This window comes from Melanotaenia boesemani, chromosome 8 (assembly GCF_017639745.1).
Source record: "Melanotaenia boesemani isolate fMelBoe1 chromosome 8, fMelBoe1.pri, whole genome shotgun sequence".
NCBI classification, from domain to species: Eukaryota; Metazoa; Chordata; class Actinopteri; order Atheriniformes; family Melanotaeniidae; genus Melanotaenia; species Melanotaenia boesemani.
In genome coordinates, this window is record NC_055689.1 from 28,585,490 (window position 1) to 28,611,023 (window position 25,534).

The 25,534-nt window shown below is 39.7% G+C and overlaps 1 protein-coding gene across 5 annotated transcripts in view; it reads left to right on the plus strand.

The window, feature by feature from the left end:
• LOC121644890 (contactin-associated protein-like 4) overlaps positions 1 to 25,534 on the plus strand; it is a 183,648-nt gene that overhangs the window by 126,036 nt on the left and 32,078 nt on the right. For 3 of the 5 annotated variants that reach the window (XM_041993137.1, XM_041993139.1, XM_041993141.1), the window contains 5 exons: positions 3,504 to 3,704; positions 10,768 to 10,930; positions 13,554 to 13,681; positions 14,246 to 14,416; positions 18,000 to 18,218. In XM_041993137.1, the coding sequence (XP_041849071.1) occupies positions 3,504 to 3,704; positions 10,768 to 10,930; positions 13,554 to 13,681; positions 14,246 to 14,416; positions 18,000 to 18,218 (882 nt within the window). The remainder of the gene's footprint in view (positions 1 to 3,503; positions 3,705 to 10,767; positions 10,931 to 13,553; positions 13,682 to 14,245; positions 14,417 to 17,999; positions 18,219 to 25,534) is intronic. The other 2 variants (XM_041993138.1, XM_041993140.1) reach the window with 1 other exon arrangement.

A 25,534-nucleotide genomic window follows, 5' to 3' on the forward strand; every position in this document is an offset into this window, starting at 1 on the left:
CTACTGAATTTTGTGTGACAACACTAACAGAACTGTTTTGACAATGCAACAATTACAAAACTGCGGCTCATTTACTTATCAATCCATAGTCAAAGTGGTGGTGGAGGAGCCTTGGAGATGGTAATTTTATGGAGCAAGTGCGAATGTTGAGGAATTTAGCCTTTGTTCAAGTTGTGGGCTGCATATATGCAGCCCACAACTTGGTATACCTTTCAGAATGATAATAAACAGAACAAGACACACCAAACCAGGAGCTAAGACCACAAAGTTCAGCATCATGCTTATCTATCTTTGGCGTTTTTACACCAACATTTTTATACACTGGATAATGATAATAATTATCTATTAAAGTCACGGATAAAACTGCTGTTGTTAAAACACACCCATCTCTTACAAAATCTAAAATGTAAAACAAAAAAACAACAAAAAAAAAATCTGGATCACTGTAGAAATATCTTTATTCATTGCTGATCATCTGGCCATTGAAGCGTTTTTATTTGGAATTGGGAACAAATATTTTCCACCCTGTTATATTCTGTTCCACTCTGTTATGTTCCATTCCACCCTGTTAGTAAGGTGTTTTTTAATTTTTTTTTTTTTTACTAAAAACATTGAGGACTGTGAACCTTGTTGCACCATATTAGGAAGTGAGGAACATTAAATTGATTTTGCTTTTCTGTTCCCAGGTCAAAAGGAATGTAATTATCTCTCATTTGAAATACTTGATTATGCTTTCCTTCTTGCCTTTGTGGAAACAGAAACGTGATAATCTCTCACTTGAAAGCAAGCTGGGCGTACAATAGTGTGATGACGATGAAAACTCACATGACCAATGCTCAATAAAGGGTACATGAAAATGTGAGAAATGGTCAAAAGCACAAATACCGTTTGGGGTGAGTGAAACTATACAGCACAGTCCACAAGGCTCTTTTCAAGCACACTCCTCCCCCCAAGGAGTATGCTTGAACAGCTAACGGCAGGTAATGGCTTTGTTTACAAATGTAAAGGTGCCAATTGTTGGCCATTGAATTGTTAATTTCAAACCGGGCAGCCTTTTGGTTGTACTCTGGGCATGGTAGAGGGGTAAGAAATCTCTGGGTTTTCTAGTGTTAAACACTGGAAGCGTCGCCAGCGGTCTTTTGATGACCGCCAGTCATGCTATCATGCTTATAGTGTATTAAAAACTAAACGGCTGAACCTGGTATTTTAGGACTTTTATTATATAGTTGTTGTCTATAGTTTTACCTGCTTACTTGTTTGGAAAAGTAAACACATCAATATTTACGAGCAGTTTAGCACGTCTAAACTTCCACAGAGCCGCTCAGGGAGACTCTTTCTCAGCCAAACTGTCGTATATCACGGCTATGGAGTTGTAATAAATGGCCGCCCTACTCTGCTTCTGATTGGCTGTAAGATCACAAACCCTGTGTGATGATAGGCTGCTGGTTCCTGTCATTCCTACCAGCCTTTGCGCATGTGCCTGCTTCAGACAGCGGGCAGGCAGCTGTCCTACCGCTGAGACACAGTTGTATGACGTTTTATCACGTTTTATCACTAGATCGCTATGAATAAAATCCAGGGACACTTCATTTCACAGTATAAACCATTTATTTACTCATCTACTTAGGATAATAGCACTTTGAGGCCTAATTCAGAATATAGGTTGGGCTGGGTCCGGACTTTTGTGATCCCTGCTTTACACATTATCAGTATTATGTTATTTTTACCTGCCGATATTACGTTATGATTTTGTCAATATTCAGTTATGCAGCAGCTGTATCAACCCCCACTGTGAATAACTTACGTTGCAGTCAAATGACCGCTGGCAGCGCTCCTCGGGATGTTTAGAAAGCTCGCTGCTAGTGACATTCACCACTTAGCCGACTTGAGGAGGTTGTGCTTTGCCTCATAACACCATTAGCTACACATGTCGGCTTTTTTGATACATTTATTTGACGCCATTTTCAAATCAAATCATTTTTTAAATGTTGGCAAAAATGCAACAAATGAGCGACACAGCTCATTATAAACTGTTTAGAGAGCAGCAAGATCAAATCACTGCTCCTCCCCGTGGACAAAAGAGGGATTGCAGCTGTTTTTTTACTTGGGCTGCTTAGGGGCAGAGCCTCGCTGACGACGTCATTGCGGGGGATTACATTACCCCCACAGACCTGTGAAGGATCGGCCAAGGATCAGTCAAGCACCAGTCAAGGACCAGTCAAGAACCAGTCAAGGACCCATCATGGAAACAGGGGAACTTTTAAACCGCTACTACTGTATTATACTGGACCAGTGGAAACTCCTTCAGTCTCACACAGATTTGTTTAAAAGTTTTACTGCAGTAGGAACAAAGAGTTTCTAAAATAACTGAGTAAAGAAAGTTCCCTATTGTCTTCTAAAGGGAAAAAGCTCAAATGTGAATGTGTGTGATGGCTCATCAGTTTCCTCTGAGCCTGTCTGACAACAGGCTGATGGTAAATATATCAGAGGGGTTTGTATTTAATCCTTCACTTGGGGATGGCAACAGTAGAGTTAAAGCAGAACTTTTTCATCTTGAAGAGAAGTTGAAGTTAGCATGAAAATGTAAATATGTGTGCTTCATGACAGCCCTGCTGTCTCTTCTTCAGGACTCACAATCACATCACGATTTTCCTCTTTTTGCTGAAATGTGTGAAAATAACCTCCTTGATCAAGACCGAAAAACAAGGACTTCATTGTTTTCACCCTAAAGATGAACATTACTTAGAATGAAAACACTGAAATTGTGGACTCCTGCATGTATGTTTGATTCTCAGGTGAAGTTTGATTTTAATGCAGTTCAGATTTTCAAGTTGGCAAAGGATTAATTTAATATAGAAGCTTAAGCCTGTTTTTTAAAGCCTGCTAAACCTTTTCTTTCACCTGCTGGTTTAATTGGTTGTCTGTGATGGAAAGTGAAAGTGTGCTTACATTATTTTAGTTCTGCAGAGGGAATTGGGCTGTTCATGGCAGAAACAGGCAACTAGAAAGCAAAGAATATTCTGAGCCAACCAGTTCATGTTTTCTCAATACAGATCTCTCATCTTCAGGCCAGGCTTATAATGTGCCCCTGAGGAAAGCTAAGAGCTATTCCATCTATTCCAAGTCTTATATATTTACTTCCATTAGGCTGCTCAACACAGTCAATGCTCATCTTGAATTATTTCTACCTTGGACTTATTTATTGTTTTTAATATATATAATTTTCATTTATTACTTTTTCGCTTCTTTTTATTGGAACTTTATTATACTTTATATAACTTTATATAAATTTATTATAGTGACTAAGATTATTAGTAGATTGAGGTTATGCCCTGGTCACCTGGTCAATTACACCACTCCCCAACCTTTACTTATTTGGAGTTCTTCATTTAATTTATTAGTTTAGCTCAATGTATATGTGTGTGATACTGCACATATTCTATGCCATTAAAGTAGGTCCTAATAATAATTAATCTAATTTCTATGGATTTACTTCCTCCCAGAAGAGAACACATGGATGGTGATTCAGCATAACAACACAGAGCTGACCAGGGTGCGACCCTCTCCAGGCGTAAACCAGCATTTAGTTTACTTTGACTACCCATCTGGGGAGGAGCAGCTACTAGCTGTCATCGACCAATCAGAGCACTGCCAACAGGAACTGTCCTACCACTGCAGGAAGTCCCACCTCTTCAACACTCAAGGTAAAAAGCTGTATTTGAATTGACATGAAGCAGTGAGGACTTGATGTGATGTATGAGTGCAAGACGTTTCATCCCATTTTCTACAGCTCTCCGTGTCACATGACATTAAAACTGTGTAGGAGTGTGAGGCAGCAGAAGGTCGGGAAGCCGTCTGCTTTCTGATTGGATGGTTTGATTTGTCACCATCCAATCAGATAGATGTGTAAAGATATGGACAAAATTCACAACCACAACTTCAGAGTCTCACACACAGTTTTGTGCTTTGTTTCTGTGAACAGGGTTTTAGCAGAAGAATTTTATTTCTTTTTTTCCACGAATACAAATCTTTTTTACAACCATGCAAATCCTTTGCTGCACATTTGCAAACTTGAATTTTTCAGGCAGATTGTTTTTACAGGGTGACAAGCTTGATTTACAGATGCAAACCTTGAAATTATTTGCAAACATTCATTTACAACTGCAAAATCTTCATGACAAAAAATTGAGCCCATACTGGAAGGGGTGTTGGAGAGCACTCCTTCCGGGGACTCCCTCGTTCTGGGAGCTGGGGGACTTCAATGTTCACGTGGGCAATGACAGCGAGACTTGGAGGGGCGTGATTGGGAGGAATGGCCTCCCGATCTGAATTCGAGTGGTGTTTTGTCATTGGTTCTGCGCTTGTCATGGATTGTCCATAATGAACACCATTTCCACGCATACGAGTGTCCACATGTGCACTTGGCACCAGGACACTCTAGGCCGCAGCTCGATGATAGACTGAGTCATGTCTTGGACTCTCGGGTGAAGAGAGGGGCGGAGCTGTCAATTGATCACCACCTGGTCGTGATCAATTGACAGCTCAGATGGTGGGGGAGGATGCCGGTCAGACTTGGCAGACTCAGATGTGTTGTGAGGGTCTCCTTGGAACGTCTGGCAGAGTCCCTTGTCAGAAAGAGGTGGTTGTTCACACTTTGATCAGATGTTATGTTACACAGATGTCTGTTCACTTGAAAAATCTGACTTCAAAAAACACATTTATGTCAAGTATAGAAAATGAGTGTTTCATAAATTCAGAGAAAATAACTCACATGTCTACCCTAACCCACATAGTTAAACTGTAAATTGTTTTACTCATAACATTAGTCCTTCATAAATAGTTGGATTTCAGATCGAAAGGTAAATGTATTTACAATATAGTAGGTGAATCAGTAACATAAAGAAAAGTACCATAATAGCATGAATGCCCAGCGTCCACACTGACTAACATAACTTTAATCTTATATCTCTGATGGAGATATAAATAGCATGTCCTATTTACAGGACTTCAGTGATTTTAGGCTTAACAATAGAGGATCCTAGCCAAACCCATTGCTCTCAAATAGGACATCGGAACTTTTTCCAAGGAAAAAGTTGGTTGCTCGGTAAACATTGGTTCTGATATATGTATTAAGGACAGACAAGATGAAACTGACAAACGAGTGACTTGGGCACTTTTAGCACTGGGCTCTTCATATAGAAATAAAAAGAAGCCTGACATACTTTTCCCCCCAGCACACTGAGGGGTTGAATAGCGGCTGTAACTTATGAGAGGTGTGTCCAGAGTCAGACACGAAGACACACACGGGATGCTCATTTCGCTTCGTCAGTCATATTACAAGAATTCACTGTGCACAACAAATACTGCTGCAAAACCTATTCACGGAACCAGCAGCTATTTACTTCCTCCCTTGGTAGTGTCTCTAGCTGCTTCTTTGAAGGAGGGCACGTCTGGGCACATCAGGGCTGCTTTTAATCAGCCAATCATGTGGCAGCAACTCATTTAATGTAGACATGGTCCAGAAGACGTGGGATTTTCCCATTTTCCCCAGAAAACTCTAAAAATAGTCCACTTTCAGGTTATATTTATTTGGATTTTAACTGGATAATTTATTCATTTAATACATACAATTTTCTGAATAATGCAGGTGATCCGTTCCATTTTTATCCAGCATTGTGGACAGCAGAATTATTTGGTGCGTGCTGTGAGCAGCAACTGTTTCATATTCCTGCTTTTTGTGGTTGTTAAAAGCTATTTCCATCCAAGTATGAGATGTTTCTCATTGTATCAGTTGCATTCAGTTGTAGCAGAATATTTTTGGCAGTAACCCTGTTATTTACTGCACTGCTGCACAATTATATAAAGTATTTGTGCGGGCATGTTACTTGTGAAGTTGTGGCCCACAACCGAAAATAAGACTCCCCTGAAACTCCCTGGGCAATTCAAGCCCTTCACATAAACATCTCCAGGGTTTACAGAGAATGGTCACAAAAAGAAAATATCCAATGAGCAGCAGTTGTCTAGTTGATGTGAGAGGTCAGAAGTCAAACAAGCACTGGTTCCAGTCAAGATATGCAGAATACCATCTCTGTGTAGACAACACGTTGGACTTTGATGGTGGTTGGTTTATCAGCAGAAGACCACCATGGTGCCCCTCCTGTCAGATAAGAACAGGAAACTGAGGCTAAAATTCCCACAGACTCACCAAAATTGGACGATAGAAAATGATAAAACGTTGCCTGGTCTGATGAGTCTCCATATTAGTTCCACATTCAGATGGTAAGGTCAGAATTTGGTGGAAACATCATGAAAGCATGGATTCATCTTGCTTTGTATCAATGGTTGGGTCCCTTAGTACCTACTGAGAATGGTTTGAACACCACAGTCTAGCTAAGTATTGTTTCAAACCTAGTCCATCCCTTTATGACCACATTGTAGCATCTTCTGATGGCTACTTCCAGCTGGAATCTCTTAAGAATGTTTCTAACACCTTTGTGAATTTATGTCACAAAGAAATAAGGCAGTTCTGAAAGAAAGAGGGGGTTCAACCTAGTAATAGCAAGGTAGACCTAATAACGTAGGTGGTGAGTGTATATAGGTAAATAATAATATAAGATAAAATAGGATAAAATAAAATATTATATTCCAGATTTCCTTTATAGAAAGATGTTGAATGCAGCATCTACTATTTCTGTAAATGACCAACAGACCTCTATAACACAAACTTCCATCACTTCTTATACTAAGAAGATAAGACCAGTTGCCTTCTGTGGTTATATTTTCCTGAATGTGATCCAGTTTCCTCCCTCTGGCAGCTCATTTTCTGGGCACCATAGACAATAGATTTAATTTCCAGCAGAAAAGCCATAAAACCAGTTTAGTTGAAGAGATACAATAGTCCAATAAGTAATACTCTATAGGGTCATATTTTTATCCTTTGTATTTCATTTCTTTTTATCCTCCAGGAATAATGATTTAACAACATTTTCCAGTCAATGGCTCTCCATAAAAGGTGGAAATGAAAAACAACAATAGTTTCCCGCTGAAGGTGTTGCTCTTGCAGGTATTTCTGCAAAATCAACTATTTGTTTTGAGCTCACGGCAGTAAAATGCACGCAACTTAACAGCAGCCATTTTATACTTCACACAGACAGTTCACATTGACCATCAAGTCAATCAAAGCCACATGTGATTGCACCTAAAGTTACAGGGTATCTGAAGAATGTTTCCTTTTAATTCTCTAGGCAACTTTAACATGACAAGACTCTGAGTCACTCAGCTGGAACAGTTAGAAGCAATAAACAGAGCTGTGGAGTAATGAGAGAAGTCTTCGTTCTCCTGTGCAAAGAACAAAGGACTTCTAGAAGTCTGCCAATCATCAGCTTATTTCTTATTTGCAAAAAAAGTCTAATTCTACAATTATCTTAACCACACTTTGATTACATCTGTACTTTGTACTCCCTAAAACATTTTTCTTAATAAGAGAGAATTTTAACTTTAGATAATAAGTCATTCTCTTATGGTGCCAAAATTAGATTCAGCCTGTTCATGATCATGTTTTAATATCTTAAAGCTAAATTCCACTATTCAAACATCTTATCTAACCGTAGTCCCTTTAATCACTTGAGTTTATCTGATTGAAAGATTGCTGGAGCATTTTATTTCATGCCTTTTCTTTCAATGTGCCCGAAGCGTAAACTCAAATATGAAACCAATGTTACAAACCACATTAACCCATAAGAGCCTGATGTGACATTTCTGTTACATTCAGTTTCTGAGACATTTTGCTTCAGTTCATGGTATAAACTTTGCTCAAAATCCTGTTGAACACAATTTGATACCCGTCTTCTGTCCCCTAATAGATACCCAGAACCAGAAAACCACATTATAATATTTTTAAACTATCACATGGTAATAAATGGTAGATATCATCCCCCCAAAAAAGGTTAATTTTTTGTTAAAGGGCCAAATAAAGACCTCATATTAAAAGAAATTGGACCTTTCTTACTATTTTTTCATGGGTCAGGCCTTAAAGGGTTAAAATAACTTTGATCACCAAGTTGCATTAAAATGTAGGCTGTCAAAGCCTGGATAGAAAGACAACAGAGCATCACCTATATTGTAAGACAAGATAATTAAACACTTCAAATCCATTTAAATGTGTCTTTCAACACCTTATTTTACTTGTGTATTTTATCTGAATGGCAGCAGCCCACTTGTTCTCTATCAACCACCATAAATGAGCTTTTAGTGAAACTATCACAGGTTGAGAAGATAAACCATTTATGTGCTACTTTTGTCAGGCTTTATAATTCAGATAAACACGAGTCCTTGATGTTTAAGCCTCCTGTGGAACTACAAAGATTATTTGAGAGATATCTGTGAGGTGAGGCAACATTTTGCTGTCGCAGGTGATAAAATGATGGACTGTGAAAGTGATGGAAAAGGAAGAATGAGTAGAGAAATAGAAGCTCTATCACAAACTAAAGAAGAGCTGACTCAGCAGAGACCATTTCAAATCATCCCCTTGCCATTCTGCATGCTCTCAGAATGTGAAATATGTGTTTTTTTGTATATATTATCATTGTCTGCCATATGAAAACAATATATCCGGTGTCAGTATTGGGCACTGGCCAACATCGTTCTCCTCATGGGAGATGGAAAGGCGGTGACTCTTTTCAAGCTGCAGCCTGCTGTTTTCCTCACAGCCGGGTCCACATCTTAATGAATACTGGCTGTTAGTCCCTACACACATTTCGATGAACGGGGGGAAAAGCTTTCTCTCTCTTTTTAGTTTATTCCTTTTGAGATTCTGATTGAATTTGAAGTCAGCAAACCAGTACACAGCAATTAGGTTGTGTTTCTTAAAATAAAGGAAAAATATTCTGGTAACACAATTTATTCTCAGTTCTGTTTATTTTTTTAGGATATCATTTTGAAGAGAAGGTTTTGCCCAGAAAAATATATATGGTGAAGCAAAACCACATGAGCCAGGAAGTAACACACCTTAGAAATATTCTAACCCAGTGTTTCTCAACCTCAGTCCTCAACTACCACTGCTCTGCATGTTTTAAATGTTTTTCTGCTCCAACTCGCCTGATTCAGATTAATGGAGTCCTCATCAAGTTCTCTGCAAGATGTCGATTAGGCATTCATTGCAGTCAAGCTCCTGCTTAAAACAGTTATTACAGAACTATCAATTATCTAATATTGTCTATCTTTACTCAAATGAATTAAAACCGCTGCATGAAACTAGCACAACTTTGATTTTCTTTCAACATTTTATGCCATGTTACGTTTGACTGATGCACCTTTAAATGCACCAGAATGTAGCATTAATGTCTCTTTAATTAAAAAATATATAGCTTTAATCTTCAACAGCTGTTTGATAAAAACATCCATCCATTTTCTTCCACTTATCCGGAGTCGGGTCACGGGGGCAGCTGCCTAAGCAGGGAAACCCAGACTTCCCTCTCCACATTCCACATTCACCAACTCATCCGGAGGGATCCCGAGGAGTTCCCAGGCCAGCCGAGAGATGTAGTCTGTCCAGCATGTCCTGGGTATCCCCAGGGTCATCCAGGAGGCATCCTAACCAGATGCCCGAGCCACCTCATCTGGCTCCTCTCGATGTGGAGGAGCAGTGGCTCTACTCTGAGCCCCTCATGGATCACTGAGCTTCTCACCCTATCTCTAAGGGAGAGCCCGGCCACCCTGCGGAGAAAACTTATTTCAGCCGCTTGTATTCGCGATCTTGTTCTTTCGGTCACTACCCACAGCTCATGACCATAGGTGAGGGTAGGAACGTAGATTGACCGGTAAATCAAGAGCTTTGCCTTTTGGCTCAGCTCCCTCTTCACCACGACAGACCGATGCAGAGTCCGCATCACTGCAGACGCCACACTGATCCGCCTGTCGATCTCCCGCTCCATCCTTCCCTCACTCGTGAACAAGACCCCGAGATACGTGAACTCCTCCACTTGGGGAAGGACCCTATTGCAGACCCGGAGACCACATCATCTGCAAAGAGCAGAGACCCAATCCTGAGGCCACCGAACCGCATCCCCTCAACACCTCAGCTGCGCCTAGAAATTCTGTCCATAAAAGTTATGAACAGAATCGGTAACAAAGGCCAGCCTTGGCAGAGTCCAACCCACACTGCAAACGATTCTGATTTACTGCAGGCAATGCGTACCAAGCTCTGACACCGGTTGTACAGGGACCGGACAGCTCGTACAAGCGGGTCCGACACTCCATATTCCTGGAGTACCCCCCACAGGAGTCCCCGGCGGACATGGTCGAATGCCTTCTCCAAGTCCACAAAGCACATGTAGATTGGTTGGGCAAACTCCCATGCCCCCTCAAAGGCCCTGAAGAGGGTGTAGAGCTGGTCCACTGTTCCACGACCGGGACGATAACCACACTGCTCCAGCCAAGACAGCCCTACAGCACCCAGAGCCTTAAGGAACTCTGGGCGGACCTCATCCACCCCCGAGGCCTTGCCACCGAGGAGCTTTTTAATCGCCTCAGCCCCAGAGATGGGACAGCCAGTACCAGCTACCCCCAGCTACCTGCTTCCTCTTTGGAAGACGTGTTGGTGGGATTGAGAAGGTCTTTGAAGTATTCCCTCCACCGCCTCACAATGTACCGAGTATTTTGAAGGATAAAGATTAAACAGACTCGTAAGAGAATATGAAGAGTCTGGTAGACATGTTCAGGAACATGAAGGTTATATCTACTAGGTATGTGTATGTGTGTGTGTTTCAGAGGGCTCTCCATTCAGCTGGTGGCTTGGTGGTCCTAGTCCAGGTCGTGTCCAGACTTATTGGGGAGGAGCTCATCCAGACAGCCAGCAGTGTGCCTGCGGCCTGCAGGGCAACTGTGTGGATCCAAATCACTACTGCAACTGTGATGCCGACAGCATGGAGTGGTAATGATTGCTATAAATATCTAAATATGATCATTTATTACATCCCTTGTGCTGCATATCTTTATTTGGTTTGACAATTTGTCTTAAATCAGGTCTAGCCACTTTTCTACCAGAAGTACCCGGTGCTTTAAGTCCCAGGTACTTTTCTCATGGAACTATATTGTTTGCTTTGTTTTTGCTGAGTACATAAGTTGTATGAAGATGAGGGAAATAAATCCACAAATCTGTTTCTGAGTTTGGAGTGCAGCAGTCACAGAGCAGAGAAAGAAGGAAGCGAGTTTCATCTGCTCAGGAGATCTTTGTGTCCTTAAATTCAAAGGCAGCGGCCTTTAGCAACATCTTAGTCACTGACTCTGGGCTGAATGACCAAGTTTAACAAGTTACTGTGAAGACTGATCGTAAGACTGAGGCAGAGCAGAAATAAGACCGTGGTAGTACACAGCCTCACAAACGTTCAGTTTCAAGCTCCAACCTAATAGAACCAGGTCTATTGTAATGCCTCTTGACCAGGATTGATTTGGACGGTAGTTTGCATCTGAAATCAATAAACCAGAGATAGGACTCCACTGGAAAGTTCCTGCAGTAAGTTTGGGCAACAAAGCAAAAGTTATTGATACAAAATGCTGTGATCCAGTTTCGTTCTTATCCGTGGAATTGCTGTGAAGTGCAGTTCCACTAGAATATCTTCTATTTTCCTTTTCTCTCACTAAAGCTGTTTCCACCAGCGGGTCCGGGTCAGTAAGGAACTGGTTGATCTGCATTTGTTTTGCGTTTCCACAGGCAAAAACTAGGACAGGTCCAGAATGTCCGATCTGACTTGTCCAACTTTTTTAGGACTCTTCCAGAAGGGTCCCAGTCTTATCAATCCGAGGCTAAAGGCTGGAGCTCGACACACTGTAACATGATTGGTCAAACGAGTCACTTCCTGTGTAACTTGGCGATAAGAACAAAGCAGGAAAAGCTCCATGTATAAATATTCAGTCAATTTTTTAGTTTTTAAAACCACAGTTTTTAAAACCACACTCCAAGAAAGAAAAACACAAACTGCTGGATGTCCACTATTCTCCTCTTTTGTTTTTGTCTTCTTTGTTATAATTCACGGAAGGCGTCGCACCACAATGACATCATGCATAGCTGACACATCTTTGCTATCTGGCTCATAAGCCACCTACCAGGTAAGGGTATGGTTAGCTGTGGAACAGAGATCAGGGTTTACTAAACCACACCAAACCGTTCTGTGCCAAGCCAGATCCGCTGGTGGAAACAGGGCTTAAATAGCCTCCCATCATTTGATGTGTTTCACATAAAATGGTGATTTCACATCTCTTATCTTTTCTATTTTTATTTATGGTATTTTTGTATCTTTTTGCATCTTACAGCTTAATTTTACTCTCTTTTTATTTATCTCTCTGACATATATATATATATACTACATTTTCTTAACAAGAAAGTTTTTCTTTTTTTTCTTTACTCTGTATCTCTCTAAGCTAGGGGTGTCAAACTTAGGTCCTCTTGCACCACTGTCCTACAGGTTTTAGAAGTTTTCGTGCTTCAACACGCCTAACTTGGACCAGTGATTCATTGTACATCTGTGTTTGCACACCTTGTGGATGTGTTTAACTATCTGTTTCATAGATGGGGTCATTTAAGAAGTCAGTGCTTTGGCATATGTGGAAATGACATCATGATATTTCTCTGTCTCAAGCAGATAAATGTTCAGTGTTTTGCAGAGTGTGAGGCTGAGATTGTGTTTATAGTTGTGCAAATCTGGGCTGGTGTTTTGCTCCTTGTGTGGAAGGTTTTGGTAACTGTGGTATGATTTTTATTTTAGTGTGTAAGCAATCATTAAACAACTGTAAGACCTGTTCTTAGTTTCTTCTGTTTTCAGCTTTTAACCATGATGTTTTCCATGCCACCCCTTCCCAGTCTCAAAGGAATTCTCACCTAACTGGATGATTGGCGTGTAGATTATCTGAACATGGGTGTAAATGGACGGAGCTGCTCACCCAGCTGTCTGTCCAGAGTGCTCCTTTGCAAGTGGCTGTCACAAAAAGTGGCAAAGATAGAGTGTTGAGTGTCAGAGTGGATATGATGCAATCTGACTGACTATTAAAATGTCTTTCTAAAAAATGTGTTTCACTACAGCATCAGCTTAGAACATTGTTGCTATAGTTACCAGAGCCCTTTTCATGTAAGTTTGAGCTAGTAAATTGGCCTAATTGGCATTCATTGGAATTAAATCTACAAAGAAATCCTTTGTCTTCATCCGAATTTCTTACTGATTCATTTTAACTCTCCTTATAATCTTTCCTCATGGTTGTCCTTTTGATTTACTCCTCAATTCATCCATATCCCCTACCTCCTTTCTCATTATCATCTTCCTTTCTTCTTTTATTTCTCTCTGCCTAACCGTCTTTAACTTTCCCTCCATAATCTTTCATCATCTTGCTCTTTTTTCTTCCTTCCTCCCTCATCATTATTTCCTCTTCTCACTGTTTACCCCATCCTCTTCCTCCCTTCTGCCTTTCTTTTTGATTCAATATAATGTTTCAACCACTTCTTTAATCTCTTCTTTCTCATCTATTTCCTCCTCCACCTCTTCTCTTTCTTCACCTTGTCTCAGGACTGAAGACTCGGGTCTTCTTACCCATAAAGGGAGCCTCCCAGTCAGGTCTCTGGTTCTGGGTGACATCCAGAGGCCGGGTTCAGAAGCTGCCTACAGGGTGGGATCACTTCGTTGTCATGGGGATAGTAAGTTGATTTCTGTTTGCTTGGTTACAGTTAATGGAGAGATTATAGTAATCATTCCTTCATTTGAAATGATCTCGCTCTCTTCTTGTCTTAAACTAATAATATGAATTTACCTCTTTTTTTTTTATAATCTCAGATATTCTCAATGAAGCTATAAACAAAAGTCTTATATGACTAGTGCTATTTTAAATATTAAACTTTAAGAGCCAATAACTTGATGAATGAGTTCTTCCAGTTACATTTTTATTCACAATTCAATCATCATTAGCAGAAATAAAATAATGTGCGTTTCCTTTAAAGTTTTCACACTCTACTTGTTTCCCATTAAACTCATCACAAGGTAAATCAAAATAAGATGCAGCTTTCTCTGCATTTAATTACCTCTGAAATTAAATCAGCTGTATCTGCTCTTCACATGTAGCTGGATGAATAAAGAGTGGCAGTGATTAACCATGCAGAGACCACCCACAAATAACAACCCTTTGAAAACATGTTAGTCAAACTGGTTGGCTGCGTATTCTCCATGTAAATTTATTGACTTGAGCTTTTGTGGTGTTTTAACAGAGAATTTCTGGAACGCAGCGTTTTTTGACAAGGAGACGTCGTACCTCCACTTCCCCACCTTCCATGGAGAACTGAGCGCGGACATATCCTTCCTTTTTAAGACTACGGCCTCCTCTGGGGTGTTCCTGGAAAACCTGGGCATCAAAGATTTTATCCGCATCGAACTGAGCTGTGAGTACAGCAGGAGCTGGAGGGTGGAGATTTAAAGCGGATTAGGAGGATGTGGTGGAAAGCTAGAAGTTTTAATCTTGATATGTATAAACCCAGAGGACACATGCTTAATCTGCATCATAAGTAGCCTGCAAGAAAAACAGTGTTTATTGGAGGCTAAACTCAGCTGTCCCACACCTGTGTGTCCTTATATTGTGAATTTAACAGCATCTCTTTTTATGTCTATTTCGGAATTCAGCTGTGCAAATGTACACTTAAACTTAGCTTTTTTTTACAAAAATATTCAAAAACATGGACCTTGAGAGCTTTAACTATGGTCAAACATGTTAAATGCATTTAAAATCTTGAGTTTTGGTCATGAGAATAGAGTAATTCTGATTTTTCTACTTCCATGTAAACATGCTGACTAAGATTATACACACCTGTGGTTGAGGAACTTGAGATAACACATATCTCTAGTTCCTAGAAATATAGGATGTCAGCATTTTCCTCTTATGACCAGACTGGAAAATAAATAATTTTCATTGAAGGAAGAATCATTCATTATTATTTATGGACTGAGTCTCAAATCTGATCCATGAGGGTGCACAGAAATGTGGCACAGTTTTCTTACAGAACCAAACTCAGTACAAACCAGCAAAAACCACTTAAAATGTTTGTGAACTATTTATTTAAACAGAATCCAGCGAATATGAGTGTACATTCATTTGTCAAGTTTTGTACATTGGAGGCTCTGGTTGGCATTGCATTGGTGTGCAGAATTCTTGGGCATAAAGCGAGCCTGGATTTGTTTGTAGGAGGGAAATGTGTTGACCTAGATTATTAAATTAACAAGATGTTTCTTGTTACTATAATCTAAACAGAAAATTAAATGCATCACAATCTTGGTTTAAGTCAGGGATCCATCATCCTGGTCCTCGAGAGCTGGTTTTAGAACTTTCCCTGCACACACACCTGATCCAAACTCAAACTTGTGCAGAGCTGATGTCAAGCTAATTACCCATTGTGCATTGATTTGAGTCAGGTGTGTTGCAACAGGGGAACTTCTAAAACCTGCAGGACATTAGCCCTTGAGGACCAGGTTTGAGGATCTCTGGTTTAAGCCTTTAGGACACATTGGCTGCAACTGTGCAAACACAAACATCAACTCATCTTCACTTTAAGCTTCAGCTCTAAACACGAGATGATTGTAGCTTTCTTTGCCGGTTTATGTGTGTCAGATAGAAAAGATCAGAATTACTTCCTTAATGGTCTTCTGTACTGCACTGATCTCATGAGGGGCTCATTTTTTGGCAGAGTTGGTGTTTGATGTTTAAAAGCAGTCACCCATTTAAAGTGTTTTAATCTTTTTTTCTAGTTTAGTTTGAGGTTTGTTTGCTGTTCTGCAGCATTTTCCTAAGAAAAAAAGATAGCTGTGAAGGGACACCCACATGGAACCTAACACAGGGATAGTACTGCACCACCATCCTGTCTCCTCGGGGAAATCACTGTCAGCAAGGTTGTTCCAGCTCTGAATGCTGCTGCTGCTCGGTTAGCGGCTGCCTCAGATGACTCTGTAACACTGCAGCTACTCGGAAGACAATTTCTAAATGAAGTTACTGCAGGATGCTGGGATATTGTGTTATCTTGTTCTCTTTTCAGCAAGTAATAAATCTTCTGCCTTTAAAACATGAAGGATGGGTATTTATTTTAGAAGCGCCATCTTTTCTTTTCGTTGGTATGAATCCTGTGAGCGAGACGCCTGAAAGGTGTGATGCTTTGAAATGTGGAGGGACGGATCACTTCCTGCTCAGGATTATAAAAAAAATGTGTCACTGGGGCCTGTCAGGGCTTGTTGGTATGATTCTCTGAAGTGTGGGAATATAGAGTTGTCACCAGCTCAGACTTAGTTACAATCTTTTATCATATATAGGCCACAGAGCTGCTTTATGGCAAAGCTCAATCTACTGAATTCAGTGTGTGTGATATTAGATATTGGCCAAAAACTTTTGTGGTTGTTTGCCTCAGTTCATTTTCAGGTAGATACTGTATATAGTTAATAGATATACCTGGCATTTTAAAATTAATGATAATAATCTCTGTTTTTTTCATACTGGCCACATTTATTTTGCTGCGTTGCTTCAGCCAAAAGATAAAGAAAAGAAGGTGGAGCGAAAACCACTCCTGGCCGGATGAGTCAAACATCCAACTTCAGATCTGCTGAGTCATAGTTTCAATACAGAACAAACTTGTGTTCAAGGGAGTCATTTATCAAAAACGTAGATTTCTGTGTTCTAGGACATCATAAAGTGTCTGAAATGGACTTTCACCTCTCCTCCAGAAAGCTTCTTCATCTCTGATTGGTCTGGAGTTTTGGGCTCATAAGATTTTGAAGAGACATTCACACTTTAAGAATGTTTGAGGTCATTTGAATGTGACTGACCCACTTACTGTTCTGTGGATTTTTTAGGTTATTGTGACCTGCAAGTTGTTTACCAACCTGGTCAGAATGTTTTTTTTTTTTTTTTTTTTTTAACCATTCATATGGTAGGGTGCATTCGCATCAGAGTGGTCCGGGCTACTGGGTTTGCTTTGCTTTGCTTTTACACAACAACAGCATGTTAGGGGATTTATTTCCCAAAACAAAATGACCACTGACCAAAAAGATAAAAAAAGCAGGAGGAGGAATAAAATACAGCTCGTTAATTGGACAGGAATGAAAACCAAAATCGAAATTTTCATCCTGCATATTCTGTCAGAGGGTCTCGCCTGACTATGCACCCCCTGGTAATTCTGTCCCAGCTGGGCCCAGCATTATTTATTTTTTAGAGAACACTTCAATATGTCAGCCTGGCTTGGGTCACTATCTAACATCCATTGCAATCTGCTAAACAGAATCTGGTGGAGGAAGCACTTCTCAGCATCTACAACAGAAGGACTAAACTAAAAGTTTCTCAGATAGTCTCAGACAACACTCACACACTGCACATATACAGATCGCTGGCCTTCAAGCTCCACACCCACAACATGACTGGCTGTACGGCTAAGTTTCTTGGGTCTGTTGGTCTGCAGGACCTCAGACACCTCAGAAAATAAATATGGCTTCTTGTAGATGACCTCTGTGTTTAATTTCAGTGAACAACATAAACATGATGTCAATCAAAAAATACAAAGAACAAAATCTTTACTGAAACTCCTGCTGTCACTGTTGTGGGTTTTCAGCTCATAACCCGTCCTTATGGCATCCTTCTGACCCCTGATTGTAACCTGTCATGTCGCATGTTGGGGTCTTCCTGTCTCAGGATTATATTTTCTGGCTTTAGAAGAAGACAGGACACCATCTTCTGGACAGTTCCAGGGACAGCTCTAAAAACAAACTTATTTAAAGGTGATATTTTTCTCAAAGTCATCTAAACTAAAAGGTCAGAATCTGCACAAAAATACTGTTTAGGTTGAATTATTCCTCTTGGTCATGGTGTCATAAGCTTTTATTAACAACTATTTCTTTCTGAATGAACAAAATATTGCCATACGTCATAAAATGATGTTAAGAGTCTTATTTTTCACTTTAGTTTTTTTTGTTTGTTTTTGTTTTGCTTCCCAGCCTCCAGTCAGGTGGTTTTTTCTTTTGACGTTGGTAACGGCCCACTGGAGGTATTTGTAGAATCCAGCGTCCCACTCAACGACAACCGTTGGCATCGAGTTCGAGCTGAGCGCAACGTCAAGGAGGCTTCGCTTCAACTGGATGAACTTCCTGTTGCTAGGCAGGAGGCTCCTGCTGATGGTCACTTCCACCTTCAGCTCAACAGCCAGCTCTTCATAGGTGAGGCTGTGTTGCAGGTGTTGGCAGCTTTCATGTCTTTACCCTTTATTTCTCTGGACATTTTGTCCCCTTATGACCCCTATGAACATAGACACAACCTAGACATACATCTTATGGACAGTTTTTTTCTTCAAACATTAAGTTTTCCAGGGAACCCGTAGTCCATTTCAGTGTTTCTGTCTTTGTTCTCTCTAAAGTCTGCAGCTCACACACAGAATCTAAACCTTTAAGTCTATTTTTCCTCTCGGTCCCTGCAGTGTAGCTCTCTGCCTCCCACGTACCTTGACATCAGATGTCACTTTATGAAATGCTGCACTGTACGGGGTTATTTCTGGTACCTGAAGGGTTTGCAGCAGAACGGTTCACCTTCATGGTCGCTTGTTTTTGCCATCTGTGCCAAGGAGTGTAGCCCTCTCTACATTTATTACATTTAATTTACTTAGAGGTGTGTGCAAGCCACAGCCACAGTTTACCTAAAAGAGACGTAAAACCAAAATAAAAATGCAAGGTTATAGATGAAGTTTTCCTGCAACATGATTAGTTAAATGGTAATTGTTTTGGGTATATTTGGCCAAATAAATGACTGGAGTAGGGGGGCAGGGAGGGTCCATTCACTGGGCTTAAACTCACAAATCTTCATTGCTGTGTTCATATTGCAAATTTAGTTAGTTAGTTAGTTAGTTATTTTTTTTTTTTATTTCTCACATGGCTATGCACAAGCAACACAGAATTTTACGAAAACAAATCAAAAACACATCTTAAGGCACAGCCATGCTTGAAAAGGAGCAGGAAGAAGAAAACTTATAATGCCTGCCCCTTTTTAAAACACAATACACCAATAAATAATTTATCAGTTACCTATCAACTAACTAAAACAACTATCAACTAACTAAATATTGCAAATTACAAGAAATATTTAAATGTAGTGATTTAGAGGGAAATTTGGTTCTTTTGATGCAGTGCTGCTTAAATAATAACATGCATCATTTGCATTTTACATAAAAAACAATCTGATTTAAAAATATTTGTTTTAATATTCTGTTTTAATATCTTTTATTTCCTGCCTTAGTGGTGGTTTTCTCTCTTACCTAAAGGACCCTTGGTCGTCATTTCATTTCAGCAATGGGGACACTTAACTGAAATAACTTTCAAGAGCATATAATCTGGTGGACGTTCCTTTAATAGTTTAATTTTCATTTCATGTAGGAGGAGAACAGCTGGATCTTGCCACATACTTTTAGTTACGTGACGCTAAGTTGATTATTGTGGATGGGCTTCATCTAGAGTTGCTGAATGGTACATTTATGTTTTACCAAGTACCTTTGCTTTTTAAACGATTTAATATGTCCTGTGTTTAAACCAACAAAATCACCGTGAGTGAAAGCAAATGCAGAAGATGATGCATTTATCTACAGAATTGCGTCGATAAGTATTTTACTCTTCTGCCACACCTCAATGAAAAAGGAACTTTCTTCCTCAGACATGCTGATGTAAAACTCAGCTAAATATTGCTGTTTGATTGTATCAAAGAGAATTAAAGCTGGATTTCTATGATAAAGAGCTTCTCCTGCAGAGTTTTAGTTTCCAGAACCAGAGCAGTTACCAAGCTTGGTCTCCTACACCAAACTGCTGAACTGTTCTTGGCCTGAAGCCACCAGCTGCTCAGCACTATCGAATCTGAAAATGCTGAGGCGGCACTTTCTGACCTCCAAACAATGATCACATTCAATAAATAAGCATGCAGCAAGGAAGTGCGACTGTACACCGGGTATGATGAGATTTCTTGGAGAGACAGTTTTTAAATACTTCCAACGATTCTGAACCTGAAGTTATTCATCAGCCAGTCATGTAATTAACCACCTACAGACTTCATCGATAACTGCAGCCTTGTTTACCTCCACTTCATAAGTCCTTTCTTAATGCTCTGCTCAGCCTCAGTGTCTGCGTATAGATCTGCAAGACGAGACAAAGAAAAGGAAATCCATCTTTTACTATCAGGTTGCATCAACCTGTGAATATTTGCTAATTTCATGACATTTCATATAAGTAAAAAGGTGGACGAATAAACTAATGAACCCTGATGAAATCAGATGATGGCAGCAGAAGCAGGGAAATGATTGATTTGCTGAGTGTCTCTTGGCAACAGACAGCTACAAATGTTTGGTGAGAAGAAAATCCAGTAAACTCTGAACACAGCTGCTGTAAACTGAGGAACAGTTACTCTGCATGTGTTGTAAGCAACCCAGTAGTAATTAAGAGGCACAAAACGCCCCGTTTTTAGCCTGAACAGGCCCATATGTAATTTAATTGCAAATGAAACATCTCATGAATATTTACACACTGTCCTGTCATCTCTAAACAACCCACTATGTACTGCTCAGTCTGCACAATGTTAGAAAACATCCACACACATCTCACTTTTGTTATCCCTAAAAGAATCAGCCCCTTGATTCAACACAGGACAAAACAAATTGTGTAAATATGTGTTTAAATGTAATGAAATTAAACGAAATCTGTTTTCTTTTTACTCTACGCACCTGTAACTTTTCACAGGAGACATTTTTTTTACCTGCTTATTATCTCTGCTGCTTTCATTAGTTTTAATTGGGGCTGATTAAGGAAAATGCCAGGTAAAATATTTAAGCATTCTGTCCTACCGAAGCATTAATATTTGATCATAAAGATAACATTTTAAAATTAAAATGTAAATATATTAAATATGTCCTTAGTCTTATCCAGAGAAGCACCTTGCAGAGCTTTAAAGTTAACCTTTAATAGTTGGGATTTCATGTAGGAGAACAGCTGGATCTTGCCACATACTTTTAGTTACATAGCCATAAGTTAATTATTGTGGATGGGCCTCATCTAGAGTTTCTGAATAGAACAATCTGTGTCCATTTCTGCATCACATATAAGCATATGTGTATTGATAGTGCATCAAAACAAAATAACACCATTAAAAGGAATTTGTGTTAACGTGTCACTTTGTGTGTGACAGTGCATTGGATGATCCACTGATGTCCACTGAAGAAGCTAATTTACAAATTTACCATCCTCACCATCTTCATCCATATACCAGAAAACAGCCTTTAAATAGGCGTCCATTGTAGTGGACACTCTGCATGAAAGGGTTACATTTTTAATGGCACACTACACATTGTATTGAGAGATGCCAAGTTTTCTGCTAATAGCTCTTTCGCATTCATCCCATTAATGCAGAAATATAAGTTTACATTTGTCAAACTGGGTTATCTTTGGCCTTTTTTTAAATCAGTGTAGCTGAGAAAATGGGCACAAATCATGTGTCCTTGCAGCAGGCTGTTTGTAGCAAAGTGACTGAAGATGCTATTTAAATTGGGTTCTTTGCTACGTTGTCTGTTATGTGTAGATACGACATTGATTCATCCCTTCAGTTAAGTGCTGTTTTTTATGCTTTAATAATTCATCAGTACTCAAAGGCAAAATACTAATCTCTCCAAAAATTGGACTAGACTGGACTAAAAATGTTAGAAAAGCAGACAGAGTCCAAAGAAAAACTGTGAAAGACCTTCAAAAATATATAAATAAATTTTACACAGCTCTGAAAGAAGTGTTTCAAATGGAGAGTTTCTAGACACTTGCTCTGTAACATTACAGGCTTCAATAGACTTCCATTAAACATGTTTACATGTAAATTCTTCCAGAAACTCAGCACAACCAGAAGCCTTCGGCCAGCTAACACCTAAGCATTGTACAGAAATTGCAGACAAATGCTTGCACACCAGTACAATTCACAACATCGTAGGCCACTCTCATATCATACTGTGTGGTCTTTTCTTTGCAGAGGTACAAATTAAGCTTAAGATACTGCATAAAAGCTGCTAAACATCAGTGTTGTCGGCTGGCATTAGTGTTTTCAGCAAATACAATATCGGCATTCTTGTGCCATGATGGGAATCATGACGCAAGACTTCAACATCAGTATCCCCCCGGAGTTTTGTAGGATTCTTATATCTAATCATGTACACTGATTTTAACCAGTCACACCTTTCACACATCGGTTCCTCCTTTCAGCCAGAACAACGAGCCACTGCAATGCTTTGTGCTGCTGTGTCATGTTAAAGTCAGCCTATTGGGTCGGTATTTGTCTTAAAACTATGTCCAACAGCATAACTGTAGTCTTTTGTTTACATTAAGCCCTCTGTCAGATGGATGCCTCACATCTTCCTGCCTCTTCTTACACTTTCCATGGAGTATTTCAACCCTGGATGATTTCTCAGAACTGAAAGTATCATAAGATATCATTGAGCTGTTTTATTGACTCAGAGGGATTCCTCCTCACAGTAAATTCAGTTCAGTTATTAACTAGATGAGGACAAATATTGTGCTTGAGGTTTTCTGTGAGGCTGAGGCATTTCTAAGCACGGAGAGTGTTTCAGTTTCTAGAAGCAAACTTTCCTTTCACAAGGACATAAAGCAAAACGATGTGCTTAAACTTACCAAGGATTTCACTGCATGAACTTACTAGACTTGATTTGTTCAGCAAACTGAGCCTTTGTTTGAATTATCAGCTGCTGGGTGTGCTTGTTTTCTGTTATAAATTCATAAGCCATATTTCAATGAACGCTGTATTTATAAGCTATAATCCTGCTTTACTTTATTTGGCAGTGAAGTCCATTGTTTTGATTAATAAGCCATGTTATTGCCTGGTATGGCTTATAATCCACGCCACGCCGTTGCAATTGTAGGTGCTAAAAATTCATGCACAGCTCTTTATATTTAGCTCAGCGCTGGATGAAGGAATTAAATCCTTTCTAAACATTTACGAAATAAATGAAGTGAAAAATACTATATTAATCCCAGAGGGAAATTGCAATGTTGTAGTAAGGTTTTTGTTTTTTTGTTTGTTTTCATAAAAACAAAAATAATAAATTAGAAGGTAATAATGTAATTTCTTCTACCTAAGGCAGCTTGCCAAAATTAAGCCCTTTCTAGTAATCCATGCCTTTGTATCCACTTGGCTGGTTCACTTATTTTAGATTGTTTTTATTTGCTTTTAAATGTTTCAACGGTGTTGCCCTGCTTTAACTCTCCGAGCTCCTCCATCCCTACACCTTCTCAGTTTCTCAGGTCGGCTGAGTGTGGCCAAGTTGGATGCTCAGAGTGCACCGGGCCTGGTGGTAGCACCTAAACTAGATACCTTTATACATTAGATGAGCCTCCTCTATACTTATTTTAAAATCTCATCTTAAAACCCATTCGTTTATTTTGGCATTTTGATCTATTTTAGTTGATTTTTCAACTTCGTTTTTGTTACAGTTCATTATAAATAAAGTTGCAGTTGCAGTATTGCCTTGTTCTGGAGGGTGATGGCTGCTGGCAGGAATGATCTGTTTCAGCAGCTTGTGCAGCATTCTTCTCGGCTCCAGCAGCTCCAGAGTTTTCCCCAGCACAGTGACTGCCTTTTTGATCACTTTGTTCAGTCTTTTTAAGTCTCTGATGCTGCTGCCCCAGCAGATGCTGCAAAGCTGACTGCACCTACCACAACAGACTTGTAGAGGATATGTTACATCGTGGTGCAGACATTGAATGATCTCAGCTTCATTACAAAGTAGAGTTAGAAATTATTGTTTATTTATTTCATTTTATTATTTAATAAATTATTTTGTGAAGTCATTATCAGAATTGTTTGTACACAGTATATATTCTCAAAATCCTACTATACTGACACCAGATGTTTCTTTCACATGCAGGTTATTTGTATTCCTGCCTGTCACCCTTTAGTTTGTGAATTATTCTATTTTAAAGGTTCAGTGTGCAGAATGTAGTAACATCTAGTTGCATAAGCTGCAAGTGCCTCCACATGCCCACCTCACCCTCCAACTCAAAATCTTAAAAATACATTTCTAGAGTAGATGTTTAGCCTCTACCCCATTAGATACAGATGGAAAGGTGACTTCAAGCAGCTTTGTGTTTAAATTCCACGCAAGACACAACTCTTACTTTCATGCAATTCTAAATGGAGAAAGGTGTAGTTCTGAATATAAAACTGCTCTTCTGCCTGTTATCATATAATTGTTAAGCACTGGAAGTTTAGAATCTTGACATGTTCAGTCAGACTCAAACTCATCTAGGTTCCCTGCACATTCTTCACAGTTTCCATCCTGGAGGAGTGAATAAGCCAGTAAGAACTTGTTTAACTGGCTGAAAGAAAAAAAGTGTCAAAAATTTATAAATGCAAGGAGATGTAACACTAACCTTAAACCACTAAAATGTTTGCCAGTTATTTAGATCTGTGACAAATTGGTCAAATATGGAGGACCGAAACTGATGGCTGTGTACTGGTTGGTGTGGATGCAGTAAGTGAGCGGATGTTCAAGCTGCAGACCTGCGCAGCTAACAGGCTGAAGGGTCTGGTAAAGTTGGCTGTGATGCTCAGAGAACATTGAGATGAAATCTTTTTTAAATGTTCCATAAACATCCACTGAAGGTCGCAACTAAAATTCAAAGAACCTTCCCGGAATCAAAAAACACACTCTCGGATTGTAGATCACATCCAAGCCTTCCTTTAATTCTGTCCTCATACAAGTGTCCCTCATTTCTAATGACAAAATACAGGAAATTATATAAATTCAACTATTTGGTGGTTATTTTACTTGATTAATCAATACAGCTCTTATTGTCAAGTACCAGCGGTCAGGACAGGACAGACGGACCGAATGCAGCGACCCTTTCCTGGCTGCATCTCTTAGCTCATCCCCAGTCACTTTGGAGCATCATCTTCTGAGTTATGTCCCGTCTATTTCAGCCATACATCACTCGCCAGTGTTATCCATCCATCCAAAGCTGTACTTGCTTCAGGTCTGGACTCATGGTTGCAAATACATGTGTGAAAATGATGTCTCATGCTCTCTGAACCACTCGTTCACAATCTGAGCCCCATGAATCCTGATACTGTCATCTTGGAATGTGGCTGTGCCATCAGGGAAGATGGAATAACCTGCTCATTCAGTATGTTCCGGTTGTCAGCTGACCTTTGGGCACATCTGAACCTAGACCTGACCAACTGCAGTAACCCTAGATAACAGCACTGCGTTTTAGTAGTTTCTGCAATCTTCTTAGATGTTGTCCTTGCTTGATGCATGCCAATGATTTGACCCGTCCTAACATCTTTTTCACTGCAACCGGATGTGTCTTTCTACATGGTTGTTCAAGAAATGAGAAACTGCTCATTGTATCTCCCATCAGCCCAAACATAAAGCCACTGATTATTCCAACCTTGGATATACAGGAGGTCCTATTTCCTGGTTTCAAAGATATGAGTTATTATTATGTGC